A 25404-nucleotide genomic window follows, 5' to 3' on the forward strand; every position below is an offset into this window, starting at 1 on the left:
TACTGTCATATTCCTTGCCATTGGCACTAGCGTGTTCAAAGATATTCTGAATTGATTGCATTTTTGGAATGCAGCTACCTTATGCAAATGCCAGTCCAATGGTGGGCTCAAGATTGTGCATCTTCAGTTTTACTAAAATGTGTTTGTGATTAAACTGTATTGTTGTGTGGGGAGAAAGGGGAGTCATTTATTATTTGTATTTGTATTGCCAAGGCAGCAGCTACTCTTCCTGGGGTCCAAATACATTAAAGCACTTATATCACACATAAAATAAAAGATAAAACAGTACATCATAGAACATTATTACACCACTACATATATACAATACAAAATGTATAATACCTGTCACGCCCTGGCTCTGGGGACACTGTTATGTTGAGCCAGGGTGTGTAATTCTATGTTTGTATTTCTATGTTGGCCTGAGTGACTCCCAATCAGAGGCAACGAGTGTCAGCTGGTTGTCTCTGATTGGGAGCCATATTTAACTGTCTGTCTTTCACTTTGTGTTTGTGGTTTCTTGTTCGTGTTGAAACCATAGACGTCACGTTTTTCGTTTTGATCGTGTGATCATTAAATAAATATAAATATGTTCACCTTCAACGCTGCGCATTGGTCCTCCTCCTTAGACGATCGTGACAGAAGAAACCACCAAGATGTGACCAAGCAGCGTGTCCAGGAGCCATCGCCAGGGAGATCCCTAACAGATCTCCTTCGCCTCCTCGACTGGGTCAAGCCGAGTGAGGAAGAGAAGGGCTTGACATTGTGGCAGAAGGGCGAAAGGCTGGCGAGGGACATGGAGACCTGGTCCACGGGTAGGGGAGACGCCCAGAACATTTTTAGGGGGGGGCTAACGCCGTGGACGACGGGCCAGCAGGAGACCGCAGCAGAGCGGCCCAGCGGATTGGCAGAGGAGGCCGCCAGGTTACGGGGGCCACTGGTCGAAGAGGGGGTGGAAGATGTAGAGGCACGGCGAGAGGTACTGGCGTGTGTTGCCAGTCCGGTCCGGCCTGTTCCTGATCCCCACGTAGGGCCAGTGGTGTGTGTTCCCAGTACGGTCCAGCCTGTTCCTGCCACTCGCACCAAGTCTACGGTGCGCATCGCCAGCTCGGCCCGGCCCATTCCTGCTCCCCGCACCGAGTCAGTGGTGCGTTTCGTCAGCCCTGTCCGGCCCGTTCCTGCTCTCCGCACCACGTCTGTGGTGCGCGTCGCCAGCTCGGCCCGGCCCATTCCTGCTCCCCGCACCAAGTCTGTGGTGCGTTTCGTCAGGCCTGTCCGGCCCGTTCCTGCTCTCCGCACCAAGTCTGTGGTGCGCGTCGCCAGCCCAGTCCGGCCCATTCCTGCTCCCCGCACCAAGTCTGTGGTGCGTTTCGTCAGCCCTGTCCGGCCCGTTCCTGCTCCCCGCACCAAGTCAGTGGTGAGCTTCGTCAGCCCGGTCCGGCCCGCTCCTGCTCCCCACACCAAGCCAGTGGTGTGCGTCGTCAGTCCGGCACGGCCCGTGCCTGTTCCACCGGTGGCGGGTCCGGCACCTGTCAGGTGCTGCGTCACGCCGGAGCTAGAGCAATCCGCTCCACCAGTGTTCAGTTCAGCTCTGGTCAGCAGGGCCAGATCGGACCAGGGGTACTTTGGGGGGTAAGAGAAGGAGTGGGGATCATGCCCGGAGCCGGATCCGCCGCCTAGGCGGAGTGCCCACCCGGTCCCTCCCCTGTGGTATTTAGTTGGCGCGGTCAGAGTCCGCGCCTTTAGGGGGGGGTACTGTCACGCCCTGGCTCTGGGGACACTGTTATGTTGAGCCAGGGTGTGTAATTCTATGTTTGTATTTCTATGTTGGCCTGAGTGACTCCCAATCAGAGGCAACGAGTGTCAGCTGGTTGTCTCTGATTGGGAGCCATATTTAACTGTCTGTCTTTCACTTTGTGTTTGTGGTTTCTTGTTCGTGTTGGTTTGTGTTGAAACCATAGATGTCATGTTTTTCGTTTGTTGTTTTGATCGTGTGATCATTAAATAAATATAAATATGTTCACCTTCAACGCTGCGCATTGGTCCTCCTCCTTAGACGATCGTGACAATACCACCACACAACAAAATTGCAATGTACGTGTGTGTAGAGTGTATGTGCTAGCATGTGTGTGCGTATGTGTGTGTCTGTACCTGTGTGTGTCTCTTCACAGTCCCCGCTGCTCCATAAGGTATATTTTTATCTATTTTTTTTTTATTTGATTCTACTGCATTCATTTGTTACCTGATGTGGAATAGAGTTCCATGTAGTCATGGCTCTATGTAGTACTGTGTGCCTTCCTTAGTCTGTTCTGGACTTGGGGATTGTGAAGAGACCTCTGGTGACATGTCTTGTCGGGTATGCATGGGTGTCCGAGCTGTGTGCTAGTAGTTTAAACAGACAACTTGGTGCATTCAGCTTGTCAACACTTCTTACAAAAACAAATAGTGATGAAGTCAATCTCTCCTCCACTTTGAGCCGTGAGAGATTCACATGCGTGTTATTAATGTTAGCTCTCTGTGTACATTTAAGGGCATCCGTGCTACCCTGTTCTGAGCCAATTGCAATTTTCCCAAGTCCCTCTTTGTGGCACCTGACCACACGACTGAACAGTAGTCCAGGTGCGACAAAACTAGGGCTGTAGGACCTGCCTTGTTGATAGTGTCAAAAAGGCAGAGCAGTGCTTTATTATGGACATACTTCTCCCCATCTTAGCTACTGTTGTATCAACGTGTTTTGACCATGACAGTTTACAATCCAGGGTTACTCCAAGCAGTTTAGTCGCCTCAACTTGCTAAATTTCCACATTATTCATTACAAGATTTAGTTGAGGTTTAGGGTTTAGTGAATGATTTGTCCCAAATACAATGCTTTTAGTTTTTGAAATATTTAGGACTTATTCCTTGCTTATTCTTTCTTTTTTGGGAGGAATGCTAATGTAATTACCAGCAGTAAGATTTGAGTTTGATAAATAAAAAATAAAAAAACATTAAAAAAATAGTTGCTGTCGTTTTACACCACAAAATATAGTTCTATACAAAAATTAACTATGAACTGTCTCTGACTTTCTTTCACCACACCTCTGTCCATTTCACTCTCTCCCAATGTTTGTAGTCAGTCCATATCCTCCTCTAACCTTTCTCTCTTCTTCTCTCTTTACTTTGCTCATTATACAAGCCCATAGCACATTCCTCTCTGTTTGCCTATGCTCATCCACTCCTCATCTGAAAAGGGGCTACGCATTAAGACCCATCTCCTGCAGTGTGCGGCAGCTAAATAAATCGCCCACCTAATACCAGTCTAATATCTCCTCCTCTGAGAAGAGAGCAGGCCATAAAGAGGGCAGTGACAGATGTCCCACTCCACACTCATTATGGAGCCCAGGTAATCTCGACGCCGCCCAGGGACGAACATGGTGCATTCAGGGCCTGTCATGATTTACTACAATATGTGAGTTTATATAGGTGTTACACACTGAGTATACCAAACATTAGGAACACCTGAGTATACCAATCATTAGGAACACCCCTTTTCCCCTCAAAATAGCCTCAATTCATCGGAGCATGGACTCAACAAGGTGTCAAAAGCATTCCACAGGGATGCCTGCCCATGTTGACTCCAATGCGTCCGACAGTTGTGTCAAGATGGCTGGATGTCCTTTGGGTGGTGAACCATTCTTGATACACACAGGAAACTGTTGAGCATGAAAAACCCAGCAGCGTTGCAGTTCTTGACACATAGCAGTGCGCCTGGCACCTACTACCATACCACGTTCAAAGGCACTTCAATCTTTTGTCTTCCCCATTCACCCTCTGAATGGCACACATACACAATCCATATCTCAATTGTCTCAAGGCTTAGAAATCCTTTTTTAACCTATCTCCTCCCCTTCATCTACATTGATTGAAGTGGATTTAACAAGTGACATCAATAAGGGATCATAGCTTCACTTGGATTCACCTGGTCAATCTATGTCATGGACAGAGCAGGTGATCTTAATGTTTTGAATACTCAGTGTCTATGCACATCCCAATGGCCTTTCTCAATATTTAGATAAGTCAACTGTATTTTGCATATCCAAACTTTTCAAAGTAGATGTCCACAGTCCTGGTTCTACAGACCTACAGTTTCTGCTAGTTTTCTCTTCTTCCCGGTCAGTCATTGATTGAAGATGTTTGTTGCTGATAAAGGCAGAGCTAGAAACCAGCAAAAGTTTCAGTCCTAATGGACTGAAGAGAGTTAGATAACAAAAGTGACCTGATTTGACTTCCACTGAACACACAATAATGGTTTATTATTGTGTATTCAACTCCAACAGGGACATTCATGCATCTTGAAAGAGTCCCAGTGCAGATACAGTACAACATGCCCTCTAAACTGTCTCTCGGTCATGGTCAAAAGCTAAATGTAAACACAGCTTCATTTGATTCACCGCATGTACTCACCCCACTACTTTTAATTTGTCAATGTTACTTCACTGCAAGCATCCCACTGGGCACAGACGTCACTTCAACGTCTAGCTTTGATTCACATTTGGTTGAGTTGTCAACTAATGCGAATTCAATGTGAAATCAACAAAACATTTCACCATGTCATTGGATTTAGGTTAAAAGTTGGATGACAAAAATGACAAAATGTCCTCACATGAATGACTTTTCCAAATCCAAACAGTTTTCCACTTTTATTCAGATGGCTGCCGTTTTACGGGCTCCTAACCAATTGTGCTATTGTGTGTGTTTTTTTTAGTTATTTGTAACTTATTTTGTACATAATGTTTCTGCCACCGTCTCTTCTGGATATCAGGACAGCAATTACTCACCTCGTACTGGACGAAGATGTTTTCTTTAACGAGTCGGACGCAAAGGATTTACTTCATACACCCGACCAGAACCAAATCCCCGGCATTCGCAGGAGAAAGAGACAGAGATATCGGAGATGTAGGTCGGGGTGCCTTGTAAGGATCCGACGGTGAGTGGGTAATCTGCCTCTACCATCAGTCCTATTAGCCAACGTACAATAATTGGATAACAAAATAGACGAGCTACGATCACGAATCTCCTACCAACGGGACATTAAAAACTGTAATATCTTATGTTTCACCGAGTCGTGGCTGAACGACGACATGGATAATATACAGCTGCCGGGGTTTACGCTGCATCGGCAAGATAGAACAGCGGCCTCCGGTAAGACAAGGGGTGGCGGTCTGTGTATATTTGTATACAACAGCTGGTGCACGAAATCTAATATTAAGGAAGTCTCAAGGTTTTGCTCGCCTGAGAAAGAGTATCTCATGATAAGCTGTAGACCACACTATTTACCTAGAGAGTTTTCATCTATATTTTTTGTAGCTGTCTATTTACCACCACAAACCGATGCTGGCACTAAGACCGTACTCAATGAGCTGTATAAGCAAACAGGAAAACGTTCATCCAGAGGTGGCGCTTCTAGTGGCCGGGGCCTTTAATGCAGGGAAACTTAAATCAATTTTACCTCATTTCTACCAGCATGTTAAAAGTGCAACCAGAGGAAAAAAACTCTAGACCACCTTTACGCCACACACAGGGATGCGTACAAAGTTCTCCCTCGCCATCCATTTGGCAAATTTGACCATAATTCTATCCTCCTAATTCCTGCTGACAAGCAAAAACTAAAGCAGGAAGCACCAGTGACTCTGTCAATAAAGAAGTGGTCAGATGATGCAGATGCAAAGCTACAGGACTGTTTTGCTAGCACAGACTGGAAGATTGAATCGTAGTACACCGGCTCCGACGCTCGTCGGATGTGGCAGGTCTTGCAAACTATTACAGACTACAAAGGGAAGCACAGCCGCGAGCTGCCCAGTGACACAAGCCTACCAGACAAGCTAAATTACTTCTATGCTCGATTTGAGGCAAGCAACGCTGAAGCATGCATGAGAGCATCAGCTGTTCTGGACGACTGTGTGATCACGCTCTCCATACCCGATTTGAGTAAGACCTTTAAACAGGTCAACATTCACAAGGCTGCAGGGCCAGATGGATTACCAGGACGTGTACTCCGAGCATGCGCTGACCATTTGGCAAGTGTCTTCACTGACATTTTCAACCTGTCCCTGACTGAGTCTGTAATACCAACATCATTCAAGCAGACCACCATAGTCCCTGTGCCCAAGAACACTAAGGTAACCTGCCTAAATTACTACCGACCCGTAGCACTCACGTCTGTAAATCAAATAGTGCAAATAGTCCGGGTAGCCGTGATTAGCTGTTCAGGAGTCTTATGGCTTGGGGGTAGAAGCTGTTGAGAAGTCTTTTGGACCTAGACTTGGCACTCCGGTACCGCTTGCCGTGCAGTAGCAGAGAGAACAGTCTATGACTAGGGTGGCTGGAGTCTTTGACAATTTTGAGGGCCTTCCTCTGACACCGCCTGGTATAGAGGTCCTGGATGGCAGGAAGCTTGGCCCCAGTGATGTACTGGGCCGTACGCACTACCCTCTGTAGTGCCGTGCGGTCGGAGGCCAAGCAGTTGCCATACCAGGCGGTGATGCAACCAGTCAGGATGCTCTCGATGGTGCAGCTGTAGAATTTTTTGAGGATCTGAGGACCCATGCCAAATCTTTTCAGTCTCCTGAGGGGGAATAGGCTTTGTCGTGCCCTCTTCACGACTGTCTTGGTGTGTTTGGACCATGATAGTTCGTTGGTGATGTGGACACCAAGGAACTTCAAGCTCTCAACCTGTTCCACTACAGCCCCGTCGATGAGAATGGGGGCGTGCTCAGGTGTTTAGTCCCAGGATCCTTAGCTTAGTGATGAGCTTTGAGGACACTATGGTGTTGAAGGCTGAGCTGTAGTCAATGAATAGCATTCTCACGTAGGTGTTCCTCTTGTCCAGGTGGGAAAGGGCAGTGTGGAGTGCAATAGAGATTGCATCATCCGTGGATCTGTTGGGGTGGTATGCAAATTGGAGTGGGTCTAGGGTTTCTGGGATAATGGTGTTGATGTGAGCCATGACCAGCCTTTCAAAGCACTTCATGGCTACAGACGTCAGTGCTACAGGTCGGTAGTCATTTAGGCAGGTTATCTTAGTGTCCTTGGGCACAGGGACTATGGTGGTCTGCTTGAAACATGTTGGTATTACAGACTCAGTCAGGGACATGTTGAAAATGTCAGTGAAGACACTTGCCAGTTGGTCAGCACATGCTCGGAGTACACGTCCTGGTAATCCGTCTGGCCATGCGGCCTTGTGAATGTTGACCTGCTTAAAAGTCTTACTCACATCGGCTACGGAGAGCGTGATCACATAGTCATCCGAAACAGCTGGTGCTCTCATGCATGTTTCAGTGTTGCTTGCTTCGAAGCGAGCATAGAAGTGGTTTAGCTCGTCTGGAAGTCTTGTGTCACTGAGCAGCTCGCGGCTGTGCTTCCCTTTGTAGTCTGTAATAGTTTTCAAGCCCTGCCACATCCGACGAGCATCAGAGCCGGTGTAGTACGATTCAGTCTTAGTCCTGTATTGACTCTTTGCCTGTTTGATGGTTAGTCGGAGGGCATAGCAGGATTTCTTATAAGCGTCCGGGTTAGAGTCCCGCTCCTTGAAAGCGGCAGCTCTACCCTTTAGCTCAGTGCGTATGTTTCATGTAATCCATGGCTTCTGGTTGGGGTATGTACGTATGGTCACTGTGGGGACGACATCGTCGATGCACTTATTGATGAAGCCAGTGACTGATGTGGTGTACTCCTCAATGCTATCTGAAGAATTCCGGAACATGTTCCAGTCTGTGCTAGCAAAACAGTCCTGTAGCTTAGCATCTGCGTCATCTGACCACTTTTTTTATTAACCGAGTCACTGGTGCTTCCTGCTTTAGTTTTTGCTTATAAGCAGGAATCAGGAGGATAGAATTATGGTCAAATTTGCCAAATGGAGGGCCAGGGAGAGCTTTGTATACGTCTCTGTTTGTGGAGTAAAGGTGGTCTAGAGTTTTTTTTTCGTCTGGTTGCACATTTAACATGCTGGTAGAAATTAGGTAGAACGGGTTTAAGTTTCTCTGCATTAAAGTCCCTGGCCACTAGGAGTGCTGCCTCTGGATGAGCGTTTTCCTGTTGACTTATGGCCTTATACAGCTCATTCAGTGCAATCTTAATGCCAGCATTGGTTTGTGGTGGTAAATAGACAGCTATGAAAAATATAGATGAAAACTCTCTTGTGTGGTCTACAGCTTATCATAAGATACTCTACCTGTAGCCATGAAGTGCTTTGAAAGGCTGGTCATGGCTCACATTAAAACCATTATCCCAGAAACCCTAGATCCACTCCAATTTGCATACCGCCCCAACAGATACACAGATGATGCAATCTCTATTGCACTCCACACTGGACAAACGGAACACCTAGGTGAGAATGCTATTCATTGACTACAGCTCAGTGTTCAACACCATAGTGCCCTCAAACCTCATCAATAAGCTAAGGACCCTGGGACTAAACACCTCCCTCTGCAACTGGATCCTGGACTTCCTGACGGGCCGCCCCCAGGTGGTAAGGGTAGGTAACAACACATCTGCTACGCTGATCCTCAACACGGGGGTCCCTCAGGGGTGCGTGCTCAGTCCCCTCCTGTACTCCCTGTTCACCCATGACTGCATGGCCAGGCACGACTCCAACACCATCATTAACTTTGCCGACGACACAACAGTGGTAGGCCTGATCACCGACAACGATGAGACAGCCTATAGGGAGGAGGTCAGAGACCTGGCCGTGTGGTGCCAGGATAACAACCTCTCCCTCAATGTGATCAAGACAAAGGAGATGATTGTGGACTACAGGAAAAAGAAGAGGACCGAACACGCAACCATTCTCAACGACGGGGCTGTAGTAGAGCAGGTTGAGAGCTTCAAGTTCCTTGGTGTCCACATCACCAACAAACTATCATGGTCCAAACACACCAAGAAAGTCATGAAGAGGGCACGACAAAGCCTATTCCCCCTCAGGAGACTGAAAGGATTTGGCATTGGTCCTCAGATCCTCAAAAAGTTATACAGCTGCACCATCGAGAGCATCCTGACTGGTTGCATCACTGCCTGTTATGGAAACTGCTCGGCCTCCGACCACAAGGCACTACAGAGGGTAGTGCGTACAGCCCAGTACATCACTGGGGCCAAGCTTCCTGCCATCCAGGATGTCTACACCAGGCGGTGTCAGAGGAAGTCCCTATAAATTGTCAAAGACTCCAGCCACCCTAGTCATAGAGTGTTCTCTCTGCTACCGCACGGCAAGCGGTACCGGAGCACCAAGTCTAGGTCCAAAAGGCTTCTTAACAGCTTCTGCCCCCAAGCCATAAGACTCCTGAACAGCTAATCAAATGGCTACCATTACTATTTGCATTGTCACCCCCCCACCTCGTCTTTTACGCTGCTGCTACTCTCTGTTTATTTTCTTTGCATAGTCACTTGAACTCTACCTACATGTACATATTACCTCAATTACCTCGACTAACCTGTGCCTCCACACATTGACTCTGTACCGGTAGCCCTTGTATATAGCCTCGCTACTGTTATTTTACTGATGCTCTTTAATTATTTTCTATTTTTATTTTTTAATTATCTATTTTTTACTTAACACTTATTTTCCTTAAAACTGCATTGTTGGTTAAGGGCTTGTAAGTAAGCATTTCACTGTAAGGTCTACAGCTGTTGTATTCGGAGCATGTGACAAATACACATTTATTTTATTTCATCATTCTCCAAATGACAAATTGTTTATACAGGATAGGCATACATGGGATTACCATCTCCTTTGTACGAACTTGCAAGAAAATATAATTTTCAAATTGTAATACTCTGGGTGGGACACCATTCTCCTAGTGCTAGAAGGCAAACAATGTGGAAGCTATCGCTAACCAAGCAATACTCACATGAACTCAAAAATGATGAGTTGGAAATGTGAAATGACAAATGGGACAAGATAAGGGAAACAGAGAGGAGACATTTAAAAGGGATGCCATTGATGCATTCATGTGAATAAATGGGCATCACTAACACACATAATTTAATGCTGTCTGAGTTTAGACACAAAACCAGCTGCTTGAACAGCGATAAAAGCAAACAGCCAAACAGTCAGCGTGACAACATTACTGTAGCAACTCTAGTCTAAATACAACATACACTAACTATAGCATCTATGGACAAACTCCCATTACAGTCCATTACAGTACCTCTGCTGACATGTACCGCTACCATAACAGATTCAAAGCTGAGATAGCTAGTAAAGTGGGGCTTTAGGCTATCGATGCTCCATTAATTCCTCCATTCCAACAGAATACACGCATGAGAGTTGTACCAAATGCTATGGAGCTATGGGCTACGGACCAAAGTTTGATATCAAACGTGTGTTTGATATATTGCTACCGTGATTATGGATAATCATTAATGAATCGTGAATAATGATGAGTGTTAAGTTACAGGGTCATAAATATCATTTATCCCAAAAAATACTAACCTCCCCTATTATTGGTAATGGTGAGAGGTTAGCATTATTTGGGGGCATGATCTTTGTGCATCTGTAACTTTCTCAGTCATCATTATTCAAGATACATTCATGATTATTCATAATCATGTTAGCATCCATATTTAGGTAGATGTGTTCAGAAACATATTGTATTCTTATTTACAATAAAAGTGACTCCAAAATGACACAATACATGATTTACCATTCATTTCTATTGGGCACAACATAATCTGAAACACAACCAAAACAAACTGCAAATGCATCCAACAAGTTTGTAGAGTCAAAAGCGTGATGTAGTCATTTTGTGCTAGGAATATGGGACCAAAGACGAAACTTTTTACCTTTTTACCAAAACTTTTTACCCTTTTTTTGCATTCATTTCTAAACAGTAACACAAATATGTATGGAAATCCCCTCAAATAAAAGGTGACATTATGTACTGTCCCCTCATATTCAACATTTGATCTCAAATCCAAAATGCTGGAGTATAGAGCATCACTGTCCAAATAAATACGTAGGGGACACATTTGCAATTGTGCTTTCGGTAAGTATTCAGACCCCTTGACTTTTTCAACATTTTGCAAATGTATAAAAATAAAACCAAATAAATACCTTAAGTACACATAAGTATTCAGACCCTTTGCTATGAGACTCGAAATTGAGCTCAGGTGCATCCTTGATATGTTCCTACAACTTGATTGGTGTCCACCTGTAGTAAATTCAATTGATTGGATATGATTTGGAAAGGTACACACCTGTCTATATAAGGTCCCACAGTTGACAGTGCATGTTGGAGCAAAAACCAAGCCATGAGATCAAAGGAATTGTCCATACAGCTCTGAGACAGGATTGTGTCGAGGCACAGATCTGGGGAAGGGTACCAAAAAATGTCTGCGGCATTGAAGGTCCCCAAGAACACAGTGGCCTTCATCATTCCTAAATGGAAGAAGTTTGGAACCACCAAGACTCTTCCTAGAGCTGGCCACCCGGCCAAACTTTTGCAATCGGGGGAGAAGGGCCTTGGTCAGGGAGGTGACCAAGAACCCAACGGTCACTCTGACAGAGCTCCAGACTTCCTCTGTGGAGATGGGAGAACCTTCCAGAAGGACAACCATCTCTGCAGCACTCCACCAATGAGGCCTTTATGGTAGAGTGGCCAGACGGAAGCCACTCCTCAGTAAAAGGCACATGACAGCCCACTTGGAGTTTGCTAAAAGGCACCTAAAGGACTCTCAGACCATGAGAAACAAGATTCTCTGGTCTGATGAAACCAAGATTGAACTCTTTGGCCTGAATGCCAAGCGTCACGTCTGGAGGAAACCTGGCACCATCCCTACGGTAAAGCATGGTGTGGCAGCATCATGCTGTGGGGATGTTTTTCAGTGGCAGGGACTGGCAGACTAGTCAAGATCGAGGTAAAGATGAACGGAGCAAAGTACAGAGAGATCCTTGATGAAAACCTGCTCCAGAGTGCTCAGGACCTCAGACTGGGGCGAAGGTTCACCTTCCAACAGGACAACGACCCTAAGCACACAGCCAAGACAACACAGGAGTGGCTTCGGGACAAGTCTCTGAATGTCCTTGAGTGGCTCAGCCAGGGCCTGGACTTGAACCCGATCGAGCATCTCTGGAGACACCTGAAAATAGCTGTGCAGCGACGCTCCCCATCCAACCTGTCAGAGCTTGAGAGGATCTGCAGAGAAGAATGGGAGAAACTCCCCAAATACAGGTGTGCCAAGCTTGTAGCTTCATATCCAAGAAGACTCGAGGCTGTAATCGCTGCCAAAGATGCTTCAACAAAGTAATGAGTAGAGGGTCTGAATACTTATGTAAATGTTATTTATCAGTTGTTGTTTTTGACATTTGCAAAAATTTATAAAAACCTGTTTTTGCTTTGTCATTATTGGGTATTGTGTGTAGATTGATGAGGAAAACATTATTTAATCCATTTTAGACTAAGGCTGTAACGTACCAAATGTGGAAGAAGTCAAGAGGCTGAATACTTTCTGAATACACTGTATATACCACAGCTGTCTTCTTGAATCTTAACTAAAGGATCAGCCTACCCGTACTTTATGTACTGACACAAGGTCATTCAAACTGTCAGTATCTGAAGAATATGTGTGTGATGTTAGATAATGTCTCTGATGAAATGTATTATTTTCTTGGTGACCTAAACATTGACTGGTTATAATCTCTCAAGAAGAAGCTTCTTACTGTGACTAATGACTGTAACATGACCCAGATAATCACTCAACCAACACCACCTAGCGTATATACCAATAGTGTTGGATCTGTGACATCCACTTGTATTGATAATATATTAATTAATGCTGCAGAGCTTTGCCCTAAAGCAATATTAATTCCCATTGGCTGTAGTGACCATAACATTGTGGTAATAACAAGGAATACCAAAGTACCAAATTCAGGGCCTAAAACTATTTATAAGAGATCATACAAAGTGTTTTTTTGTAGAATATGTAAAATAATGATGTAGGTCTGATGTGTATAAGTAGGAGAATCCAGACGCAGCACTTGGGAGTATTTTGTAAAATTATTCTTGCCAATTGTTGACAAACATGAAACTGTTAGGAAACTGTGAGAACTGTCAGAGCGCCCTGGATCGATGATGAATTAAAAAAATGTATGGTTAAAAAAAAGGTGGCAAAAAAAGGTGGCAAACAAGTCAGGCTGCTCAGCTGGTGGTGTGACTAAACTTCACTGAGAAGTGAAATGACAACATAAAACAGTGAACCATCATATTTGTGTATTGAAGATCTAATAATGAAAGAGAAGGATTGCTGTTTTGAATTTGGTCAAGTTTGTGTGGAAGAGACGGAAAAACGATTGTTATCTATCAATAATTATAAGCCACCAGGTATAGACAATCTAGATGAGAAACTATTGAGAATGGTAGCAGACTGTATTGCCACCCTTATTTTCCATGTCTTTAACCAAAGCCTAAAGGAGTGTATGTGTGTCCACAGGCATGGAAGGAAGCTAAATTAACTCCACTACCTAAAAATAGTAAAGCACCCTTTTCTGGCCTCTAACAGCTGCCAATCAGTTTGCTGCCTGTTCTTAGTAAACTGATGGAGGAAATTGTGTTTGAACACATGCAATGCTATTTTTCAAAGAACAACTACAGATATTCAGCATGTATATAGGGAAGGGCAATTAACTTGTACTGCACTGACTCAGATGACTGATGATTGGCTAAAATAAATGGATAATAAGATTATAATTGGATCTGTATTGTTAGATTTCAATGCAGCCGTTGATGTTATTGATAATCATTGTTATTGAAAAAAAATGCACTTGTTATGGCTTTACCTCACCTACCATCACATGGTTGGAGAGTTACTTATCAAATAGAACTCAGAGAGTATTCTTCGATAGAAGCTTCTCCAACATCATATATGTACAGTGCGGTATCCCTCAGGGTAGTTGCCTTGGGCTGTTACTCTTCGCGATTTTAACAAATGACTTGCCACTTGTCTTACAAGAAGCTAAAATGACTATGTATGCTGTAGATTGCAATCTCTACACATCAGCAGCTACAGCCAGTGAGCTCACTGAGATTGTTAGCAAGAAGTTACAGTCAGAGTCAGAATGGGTAATTAACAATAAACTGGTCTTAAATAAACCTCAAAACCAAAAGCATTGTATTTGATTCAAATAATTCTCTCAGACCTAAACCTCAACTGGATTTGTGCATAAAGGGTGTGACCATTGAACAAGTTGAAGAAGCTGAACTCCTAGGAGTAACATCGGATGGTCAGTTATCATGGTCAAGTCATATTGACAAAGTTGTGGTGAAAATTTAAAATATTTTGACACAAAGATCAACTCTACTAGTTGATCATAATTTGATCTTGTCCCATCTTGATTACTGTCCGGTAATCTGGTCTGGTGCAGCAAAGAAAGACCTAGCAAAGCTGCAGCTGGCTCAAAACCAAGCAGCACGCCTTACCCTTAACTGGACACACAGAACTAACATCAACAACATGCATGATAGTCTTTAATGGTTGAGGGTTAAGAAGAAATTGACTACTTCTCTTCTAGTCTTTTTAAGAAACATTTGTGTGTTGAAAATGCCTAACCACTTGTATAACCTATTTGCATACACTTCAAACAGACATACAGTACATACCCCACCAGACACGCCACTATGGCTTTCTTCACGATACCCAAACCAAAAACAGATGTAATGCGTCACTCAGTTATGTATAGAGCCATGTCAATGTGGAATGCTCTGCCACCAGAGGTTAAACAGGCAAAAAACAAGTTTTGCTTAAAAGAAATACATTCTAAAAACGTATTGTATCACAGCGCCTTTCCTCTTTCTAAAGATCTAATTTAACTGTTCTGTATATAAGAATATGAATATGTAGAAATATGAATAGTGTGTAAATAGTATTTTTGTTGTTTTGGTGTCTTTCCAGTATACAACTCTTATGTTGTATGTTTTATTTAATGTAATATCTTATGTTGTTTTTGGTTCTGTACTTGTCATGTATTTGTACGTTTTATGTGGAAGAGTAGCTGCTGCATGTGTAGTAGCTAATGGGTATCCTAATAAACTGAACTAAACCTCTTCAGTCCTGAGCGTGCCCCTTTTTGACAAACCACCAGTGATACCTCATGGGAAATACAGAAGAGAAGTATGCTTTGATGATGCATATACATACAAATCATTATCAGTTCTGCACAAACACAACTTCCTTTACTGTAAGGCCCACTGTTGCATCAAGTCATTACAAGCATTGACATTCATACAATTAACTAGATACTGTATGTTATTAAGTAATACTGTCAGGCATGGACTTCAATGCTACAGCACCATGGTGCCTGGAGCAAGTGGGGTATAACTATTATGTTGTCTAACATCTGTCTGCACAGTGGAAGTGCAGAAAGCGCCAGTCGACTGATGACTCAGCAAGGAGCAATACAGCCTCAGCTTTTCATCAGCTGCTGCTGTACTTCACAAGTGACATATTTACACATAAGAATGTACAACTGACTCCATACCGGGAGCAATTGAAATAAATAAAATCCTTGTATCTTCCTTGTACAGTCATATTCAAATGTAATTAAGTACTTTGTCATGACAGGATGATAACCAGATGGGTCAAGAGCTTGTTATCTACAGTAGAGGTTGACATGGGAACAGGAATCCCGCAGGTCTGCAGGATTCAAGCAGGAATGGGAGTCAAGTTCTAGAGTCAAGTTCGGGACACTCATTAGACGGGACAGGATTGACAGTCCACAGGAACGGGCAGTAGAAATATGCAGTGTGTGGGGCATTTCATGAAAAACACTAACTGTGTGTTTTGGGCTTATATACAGTAGTTTACTTAACCCATTACACACGTGGAAATTGGCATATATGGATAGGGCTAAATTGAAATGTTTCTTTCAGAAGAAATATGGAATGCATAACCATGGTAGAAATGAAAAGGGAACAGTTTGGAGAGATGATGGTACAATTATTAGAATGAGGTGAGGACACAAAAGTTCACCTGACAAGACTGAATCCAAAACATTACACTGTTGATTTTGTGTGCATTTTACATTTACTGTAAATTTCGCCGCATTTGATAATAACAAAATCTAAAAATACTCTGGATACATTCAGTAACATTATAAGAATATTCTTGACGAATTTGTGGTAAGTGCAACATAAGACAAATACATTACAAGGGTTTGAATGATAGGTCTAACTGGTGTCTCCAAGTTGTCACACACACCTCTCCAAAGTGTGCACAGGTCCTAAGTAATTTCAATGCACTTTTATGACTCAAAGAAGAGTCTTCAACTATAAGGTGCTTTTTTGAGCTCTCATTGCTGTGCCGTTGAGGAACTAGAGCAAGCACATTTGTAGTTGTTTTGTTTGGAACACAGCCATGCATCCCCGCCATCACACATTTACTGTTGTTGTCTACGCAATCCAAAACTGTCCATTATAAATTACTTTCTGGGTAGGGTGGGCATAATTTTTAAGCTTGTTCCATTGCCAACATGACTAGCTAAATTATGAAATACGATCTTACAGTGTTAGGCTTTCACAAGGCAAATCTGAGAAGCAGATCTTAATTATGGAAATTTGAAGTGCACATTTGGACTCTTGGACACTTGCTTGTATGACATCAAAGCGGTATTTATTATAATCCTCAACGTCTCATCTTTCAAAATACATTGAGTCCTACTAATTTACAGCATTCACTCAGACAACAACAAATGTGCAAAAGTTGCCCAATTAGCGGGAGAGATGCTCAAGTTCAGAATGGCTCACAGTCAAAACCCATACAGCGCTGTGAAAAAGAGGCCCTGAGCTCTGACATCATGTATAGCTTGTTACTGTACAGGCACTTATCAGTGTCCAAATCTGCAATTTTCAACCTGTATATGGGTATGAGTGTAAACGGTTAATACAAAATAAAAAGAAAAGAAGGGCCATTTTCCCCCTACCCCTTCTCTCGGCTCACTCTCGCGCCTCACTCCAGTTGTAGCCGTGGCCACTGAGCAGTCACTACTTTACCTCAGATACCAACTCTATGTCAGTGAATTATATTTCCTTCAATAGAGGTACTGAGTTCATCCAATTCTGGGTAAGTAGAAGGGCTGCCTTCATTGCCAAAATCTTGTAATGTGGTTGTTATCAGCTGTGTGAGCAGGCAACTGTGTCTTGAGCGCTGAGTGGCAGCCAAACGGAGCAGTTGCTATGGCTACTCACAGGCAGAGTGGGGGACAGACAGAGAAACAGCTAATAACTATAATTATTTCTGATTTCTGTGCGTAAAAATGCGCATGGGACGGGAGTGATTTTTATTGGGGAGGGACAGGAAAGTTCCAGGGTTATAGTGGTAGCGGGTAGCATTGCTTTGCTTGCTTTGATATGCTTTGCTTTACTTCAGTTTGCTCTGCTCTGCTCTGCTCTGCTCTGCCTTGCGTTGCTCTGCCTTGCATGCTACCTCAGGGAGTGACGCCACTGCCCCACACGAGTCCCAGGCTCAGCTGGCTCCGGCTGACAGCACTCAGTTAGGGCCCCCAACCAGGGTTACGGGAAAATGTAAGGTTGAATGGGCTCTCAAACCCTGGCTGGCAGCCAGTCTAGGGGATGGACAACTACAATTACAAAGCCACAAGTCCAAAATGGCTCACCAGGAGGATACAGGAATCCCATCTCCAAAATGTCTGGAAAGGTGGATGAAGGCTGTAACTGATAACTGATGAAAATGTATGCATTCACTACTGACTCAATTGTAAATGTAAAGTAAATGTTGTAAAACTGTTGCAGGTTCAGGACAGTACAGGTATGGATTTTCACTCCTGTGTCAACCACTAATCTGCAGCTCAGTCTTGTATCCACACACACCCGTCAGTAATGTTGAGTGGCAAGTGGCTATTTTTTTTTTACAAATTAATTATTGGAGTGTGTTGATTATAGATGCATAGCCTCTGCTTTAATCACCTGTCTACTCTATCTGCTGTGGGTGGATGGATGTAATGTATCTTTGACCTGACAGCCTCAGATATCAGCTGACTCGAAGGCATTAATTAGCTTTCAATAACATGTAATGAAAGTATTCACATAGTAATGAATGGCTCAATGCTACACTGCAACTGATGCTATAATGAATTCCTATCTACTCATCCAGAGGTTGCAGTCAAAACATTCGAATGTCAGTGTCTTTTCTATAGCAGAGCGGGGCTGTCACACAACCTACTGTAGCGTTATCATAGTGTACCTGCTTTAGATTTATAGCTAGTTACCGTGTAGTATATGTATTTGTATTTATTATGGATCCCCATTAGCTGCTGCCAAGGCAGCAGCTGCTCTTCCTGGGGTCCAGCAAAATTAAGGCAGTTATACATTTCTTTTCAACATTACAATACATTCACAACAGATTTCACAACATATTAAGTGTGTGCCCTCAGGCCCCTACTCTACCACCACATATCTACAACACAAAATCCATGTGTACGTGTGTGTATAGCGCGTATGTTATCGTGTGTTTGTATGCATGTGTCTGTGCGTATGTTTGTGTTGCTTCACAGTCCCCGATGTTCCATAAGGTGTATTTTTATCTGTTTTCTAAATCTAATTTTACTGCTTGCATGAGTTACTTGGCTCTATGTAGTACTGTGCACCTCCCATAGTCTGTTATGGACTTGTGGACTTTGAAGAGACCTCTGGTGGCATGTCTTGTGGGGTATGCATGGGTGTCCGAGCTGTGTGCCAGTAGTTCAAACAGACAGTTCGGTGCATTTAACATGTCAATACCTCTCACAAATACAAGTAGTGATGAAGTCAATCTCTCCTGCACTTTGAGCCAGGGGCCAGCTGTGTTGCCCTGTTCTGAGCCAATTGCAATTTTCCTAAGTCCCTCTTTGTGGCACCTGACCACACAAGTAGTAGCACCCTGCTACAGCTACAGTTCCTTCAACCCCCTCCACAAATGTCATTGTCATCAGTAGTACTCTGCTGAATGCCTCATCTTCCCATCATCACTTACACATGCAGAGTTGCACAACCAGAGTTGTACAACTGTGGAAGATGACTCCCTGACGCACCAGGTATTAATGTGGTGCTTTGCTGCTTTGTGAAAGACCTCCTAGAGCATCAAAGGCCTGCTGCTTACTCCTCAGACTACAGATGGCAGAGGAAGTGGAGAAGACAGGGGTTTTGATACGATCACACTCAGAGAATGTGAATTATATGTTCTTAAATCACTCGTCTGCACTGAGGGTATTTTGACTGTTTTGAAATGTAATTGAAGTGCTGAGTTAAAGAATGTAACACAAGGATGTGGATGTCAGTGTTACTGCCTCGTCAAAACTGGTCTCTTTATTCATTATTTAACACTAATGGGGCCTGGTTAAGAATTAACACATTGTTTAGTCATACTTCTTGCCTATTCCTAGCCCTGATTAGTTGCATCTCATTAAAATCTAATACAATTGTATTAGTCACATGCTTCATAAACAACAGATGTAGACTAACAGTGAAATGCTTACACCAAATGTATTCAGCCAAAATGTTATGACTACCTCTTGAGTTGCTGATGTTATAACAGGAAAATCAATAAACAATAGTATTTATGAAAGGTGTCTACTGAAAGTGTGTGAAGCATGTGTCCATGGTAAAGTATCCCTACCACAGGTCTACTTTCAAACCGCCATGAATGGGTGTACAACTTCTGTACAACTGTTACTGGCCTCAGAAATGCATTGCTTATTCCAGAGCTTGCTGTGTTCTAAAAGTGGATTAGAAAAGGTCTGGCCTAAAGGGAGTTATAGGTGAGATTAATTAAATAATAAAGCCAATTAAGACTAGCTTCTCCAAGAACAGGATCAAGAGTGCAATCTATTATTACTCTTTGCCCTGTTGCCATGGGATGAAATGCACGAGCAATCAAGGTTTCAACTAACAAATGCACACATGAAAAACACAAGTTCCATCTAACCTAATCAGCGTGCAGTGCACTTGCAAAAAACCTCCCCCTCTGTACTGTTGGGTCAATTTCGTTAAAAAAATTACACATTATGCCTTTAATATGAACATGACCAAGGATTTACCACAACTTTTTGGGCAATCACACATGAATCCCCTCTGTGAGTCAGTGCATGGCTTTGATAATGTTTTCTAAACGTTTTGAATCACTAAACACTCTGACCTCCTTATGGAGACCCTCAATATATTATTTATGTGAACTGTGATATGAGGTGATTTACTATTTATATTATGCTCATACGCTATGAGAGCATGACGCGATGACGGCTTATGAAGTGATTTCATTGGAATGATTTACAAATGGTGACAGGGAGTAATATTTAATCTATGCTTCAGTGGCATCTACAAATTACCTTATGATGAGAACTGTAAATAAACGCATTGGAACAAATCTCCAAAATATCTTCATCCTGGCAGTTCAGATGTACCGTTCATCGTAAACAGAATATACTAATGAGTGCAATGGGAATGTAAGGTAGACAAAACAATTATTGGAGGTGTGTGAACCACGAACACCCAGTTAAGGGGATAGTGCAACATTTTGGCAACATTTTTGTATTTACCCAGAGTCAGATGAACTCATGGACACCATTGTTATGTCTCTGCGGGCAGTTTGAAGGAAGTTGAAGGTAGTTTCTGGAGCTATTGCTAATAGCGTTAGCGCAATGAATGGAAGTCTATAGGAAGAGCAAGCATAAAAATGGTATCCATGAGTTCATCTAACTCTGGGTAAGTACAAAAAAGGGGTTATTTGCCAAAATGTCACACTTTCCCTTTAAACATTAATCAGTATTTTGCATTGTCCAACAGAACAATATAGCTCCAGGAAAAAACTTTTATCCTATTGATTACTGCTGGTTGGCCATCACGATTATGGTCATCATCATCATCATCATCATCATCAACATCGTACTGGCCTTCCTCCTTGGAGAAGAGGTCTTTTGAAGGTCACACATACAAAAACACTCAACAAAACCTGTAATGGTCACACAACACTCCACTGTGTTTTCCACACACCCACCCATCAACCCCCACTCACCCTCTCCCCCACACCCTCTCCCACACTCACCGTAGTCAGCATCATAGAAGATGATGAACTTCTGCCAGCGCAGCTCAGTGACCAGGGTCAGCATGACGTCGTTGAGGCGTGCAGGTGGACGAGCGGCCAGGGTGTAGCTCTCCCCATCAGGGCTGGGGTTGAGGTGGCAGGCGGTGCGTGGCGTGCCCACGCCGTTCCTCTGGATAAACAGATGGGGTATGTGCATGGCGTCGGTCAAGGACTGGAGGGCATTGGCGGCTGCACAGCCTGTAGACGTCACCAGAGCCAGGATGCCCTGGTTCATCAGCTCACAGGCTGAAGAGGGACAATGACAAGAGAGGGACATAATGAGACAAACTTCAGACATTCCAATAAGGCAGTAGAGAGCACGAGGAATCAGTAGTGGTCAAAGGAAAGTAGTGTGATCTGTTTGTTAGAGATAGCAAAGATAAAGATGGAGATAAAAAAGATGGAGATAACAAAATGCCCCCCAAAGATCAAACTACTGGAGAAATTGGGAAGGGACTTATGGCACAGAGGGTTTTTTCAGAAAGTATGTGAGGTGAAGGGACAGAAGTTAAAGGGCAGGTCAGAGCAGGGCACAGCAGGGCAGGGTAGGACATGGGCAGGGTAGGACACAGTCGGGCAGTGCAGGACATGGGCAGGGTAGGACACAATACGGCAATAGAGCAGCAGACCAGGGTATGGGCCGGGAAGGAACTGAGGGCACATACAGCCATATGGGTATTGGAATAACAACAGGAAGAGGATGGCTGAAAGAGTGGGTAGGGCCTGTAGAAAAGTAAACAAAGCATACCTTAAATGTCACAACAAAAAAAAAATACACTACAACAAGTTATGCAATAAATCCCTTTCTCTTTTGCACGCACCACCTCATCCCTCCCCACCACCACAGAAACATGTACTCACTGAAATCTGTCACTCAGATTAACATACAAATCCATGTTTGTAATACTTGTAGTTTCTAAAATAGTTTGTCCAACCACCACTTCCTCCTGCTGTTTGTTTATGTTTGTGTGTGCTTTAGAGAAATCAAGATGCTTGTTGCTGGGACGAATTACTGAAAGTACAGTAAAATATGTATATAGTCTTAACATCTATAGCTCCAGATTTACCCTGAAATGCTGTTCATTATAAGTAATAGTAAATATTTTATGAATGTTGAGCATCTCTGTCAGTGAGCTTCTGCTTATGAAGTGATATAAAGTACTATGCTAGTTGGAAGGGTTGTAAGTGTGCTTGGAGGCATTAAAAATGGTAAATAAACATTTACCAGTGCTTAAAAACTGCTGACTGCCAAGTACACAAGTCGATGTCTTTATTCAAAGATAAAATACAAATAAAATGTTAATGGTCATAAGTTAAAGAAGTTTAATGTGAGTGTACGAGCTGTAAATCTTCTAAACTTCTGCCGACTCCCACACTCTCACCCACACACTTAACACATCAACACATATCAAATACCTACAGTATAACCAAACAGAAGTCAGAAGTCTAATTAACAAGGGACTCTGATTCAGTCTTAATAAGGCAGGAAACCTTAAATCAACCAGGCCTTGGGTCAATGAATACTTGTCTTGCATCAATAAGTACACAAAGTGTATAAAACATTAGGAACACCTTCCTAATATTGAGTTGCACCACCTTTTGCCCTGAGAACAGCCTCAATTTGTGGGGGCATGGACACTACAAGGTGTCGAAAGCGTTCCACAGGGATGCTGGCCCATGTTTCCCACAGTTGTGTCAAGTTGGTTGGATGTCCTTTGGGTGGTGGACCATTCTTGATACACACGGGAAACTATTGAGCGTGAAAAACCCAGAAGGGTTGCAGTTCTTGACACACTCAAACTGGTGAGCCTGGCACCTACTACCATACCATGTTCTAAGGCACTTAAATATTTTGTCTTGCCGATTCAACCTCTGAATGGCACACATACACAATCTCAAATGTCTCACGGATTGAAGTGGATTTAACAGGTGACATCAATAAGGGATCATAGCTTTCACCTAGATTCACCTGGTCAGTCTATGTCATGGAAAGAGCAGGTTTTCATAATGTTTTGTGCACTCAGTGTATTATCAATGCACCTGATCATTTCATGCGTAAAGGTACTGCTCTCTGGCCCCATACGGGGGTGGAGGGGAGTGCAGGACAGGAGGAGGAAGAGAGAGTGAGAGAGCAAAAGAAAGAGAGGGAGGGAGAGAGAGAATAAGATAAAGAATATGTGTGAGGGGAAATGAGGGGAAATGAGTGTAGAAAATCAGGGAGAGAGAGAGAGAGAGAGAGAGAGAGAGAGAGAGAGAGAGAGAGAGAGAGAGAGAGAGAGAGAGAGAGAGAGAGAGAGAGAATGAGGGCATTTAGGTGATTGAGGGACCTATTTTCCCCGAAGCACCTTCACATGCTAATGAATCACCCATGACCTGAACCCTCAGCAGCTCAAGAAAACTCCCCACTGGCTTGGCACACACAAATTCAGTTGGGCAGTTCAGTAGAGGAACTCAGTGGTTGAAATTACCCAAAGTACAGAAGAGCAACATTTCCAATTTAAAGTGAATGTTTTTCTACATTAATTGCAGTTAATTGAGACCTTAGAATATCTGTGTCGACCTAATCAAGTAAGAAGAAATGTAGCTGGGAGTTCAATTGGTAAAAGCAACACCTTTCGATATCACACCTCGTAACCCTGCACAAGTGGAGACTCCTCAGAGGAGAATGGGGAGGACCATCCTCCTCAGTGAATTGTATAAAATAAATCAATTTTTTCATTTTTAGATAAAACTATACTAAATATATTCACGTCAACAAATAATTCATTAAAACACACTGTTTTGCCATGAAGTTCTACAGTAGCCTCACCAGCACTCTGTAGGGTAGCACCATGCTGTAGCTGGAGGACAGCTAGTTTCCGGCCTCAACGTACCTACGTTGACTTCAATACAAAACCTAGGAGGCTCATGGTTCTCACCCCCTTCCATAGACTTACACAGTAATTATGCCAACCTCCGGAGGATGTCCTCCAACCTATCAGAGCTCTTGCAGCATGAACTGACATGTTGTCCAGCCAATCAAAGGATCAGAGAAATAATCTAGTACTGAAAGCATGAGCTACAGCTAGCTAGCACTGCAGTGCATAAAATGTGGTGAGTAGTTGACTCAAAGAGAGTGAAAGACAATAGTTGAACAGTTTTGAACAAATACATTTCTTTAAAAATGAAGGAGACGCAATAGAGAACCTAGCTATATTTCTTAGAATTTTTTTTCCACTTTCAATTAGCTAGAGAATGCAGCTAGCTAGTTTAGCCTACTCATACACCTGTTTCAGAGAGGGATGCTATGTTAGCTAGCTGGCTGTGGCTATCCAACACTGGAACTCTTCCAAGTCAAGGTAAGCGTTTGGTTTTATTAATTCATTACCACCGGGACACGCCGGTGTAACTGCTAAACTGCTTGCTGACTGTATACTGTACTGCATGATTGTAGTGGGTTAGTTCTAGTAGCTATGTTGACTATGACGTTATGGTGACAATGATGTTGGCTGTGTGTAGCGGTTAGTAGTTATGATATGAAGGTTTGGCTTGGAAAGGTTTTTTCGCCTGGTCACAGACAGCTGATGTGTTGTGCACTGAAGTCCACAAACACAGGGAAAAGTTGAGAGGAGGAGAGCGTGTAGATGCGAGGAGGAATTATACAACAAACAAAATGATCATGCTGTTTGTATGTGGCTGCTATGAATGTGAACTGTGTTTTCGTGTGATCAGGTCTGTATTCATTCTGCCGATTCAGTTGCGAAATGTTTCTTAAATGGAAGCAAACGGAACGAAATGGTTTGCAACTGTTGGACTAATGTTTAGACCCTATATCAGCTGGATGCAGGCAAGAGTGTGTAAGGCGGTATTGAATGTGTCTGTAAGGTTCTGTATTTATTTTCTTAGTCAACCTTGTTTTCTTGAACGTAGCCCTGTCTTTCATTTTTGTTCATTGATTTCACCTGTGTTACAGTGGGGAAAAAAGTATTTAGTCAGCCACCAATTGTGCAAGTTCTCCCTCTTAAAAATATGAGAGAGGCCTGTAATTTTCATCATAGGTACACGTCAACTATGACAGACAAAATGAGAATTTTTTTCTCCAGAAAATCACATTGTAGGATTTTTTATGAATTTATTTGCAAATTATGGTGGAAAATAAGTATTTGGTCAATAACAAAAGTTTCTCAATACTTTGTTATATACCCTTTGTTGGCAATGACACAGGTCAAATGTTTTCTGTAAGTCTTCACAAGGTTTTCACACACTGTTGCTGGTATTTTGGCCCATTCCTCCATGCAGATCTCCTCTAGAGCAGTGATGTTTTGGGGC

The 25404-nt window shown here is 43.2% G+C and overlaps 1 protein-coding gene across 1 annotated transcript in view; it reads right to left on the reverse strand.

Annotated features, from left to right (window-relative positions):
* LOC311127854 (glutamate receptor ionotropic, delta-1-like) overlaps positions 1-25404 on the reverse strand; it is a 481343-nt gene that overhangs the window by 177411 nt on the left and 278528 nt on the right. Inside the window, exon 3 of the mRNA XM_084159745.1 lies at positions 21058-21342. Coding sequence (XP_084015871.1) covers positions 21058-21342 — 285 coding nt within the window. The remainder of the gene's footprint in view (positions 1-21057; positions 21343-25404) is intronic.

The sequence above is a fragment of the Coregonus lavaretus genome (genome assembly GCF_964263955.1).
Source record: "Coregonus lavaretus genome assembly, chromosome: 1".
Classification (NCBI taxonomy): Eukaryota; Metazoa; Chordata; class Actinopteri; order Salmoniformes; family Salmonidae; genus Coregonus; species Coregonus lavaretus.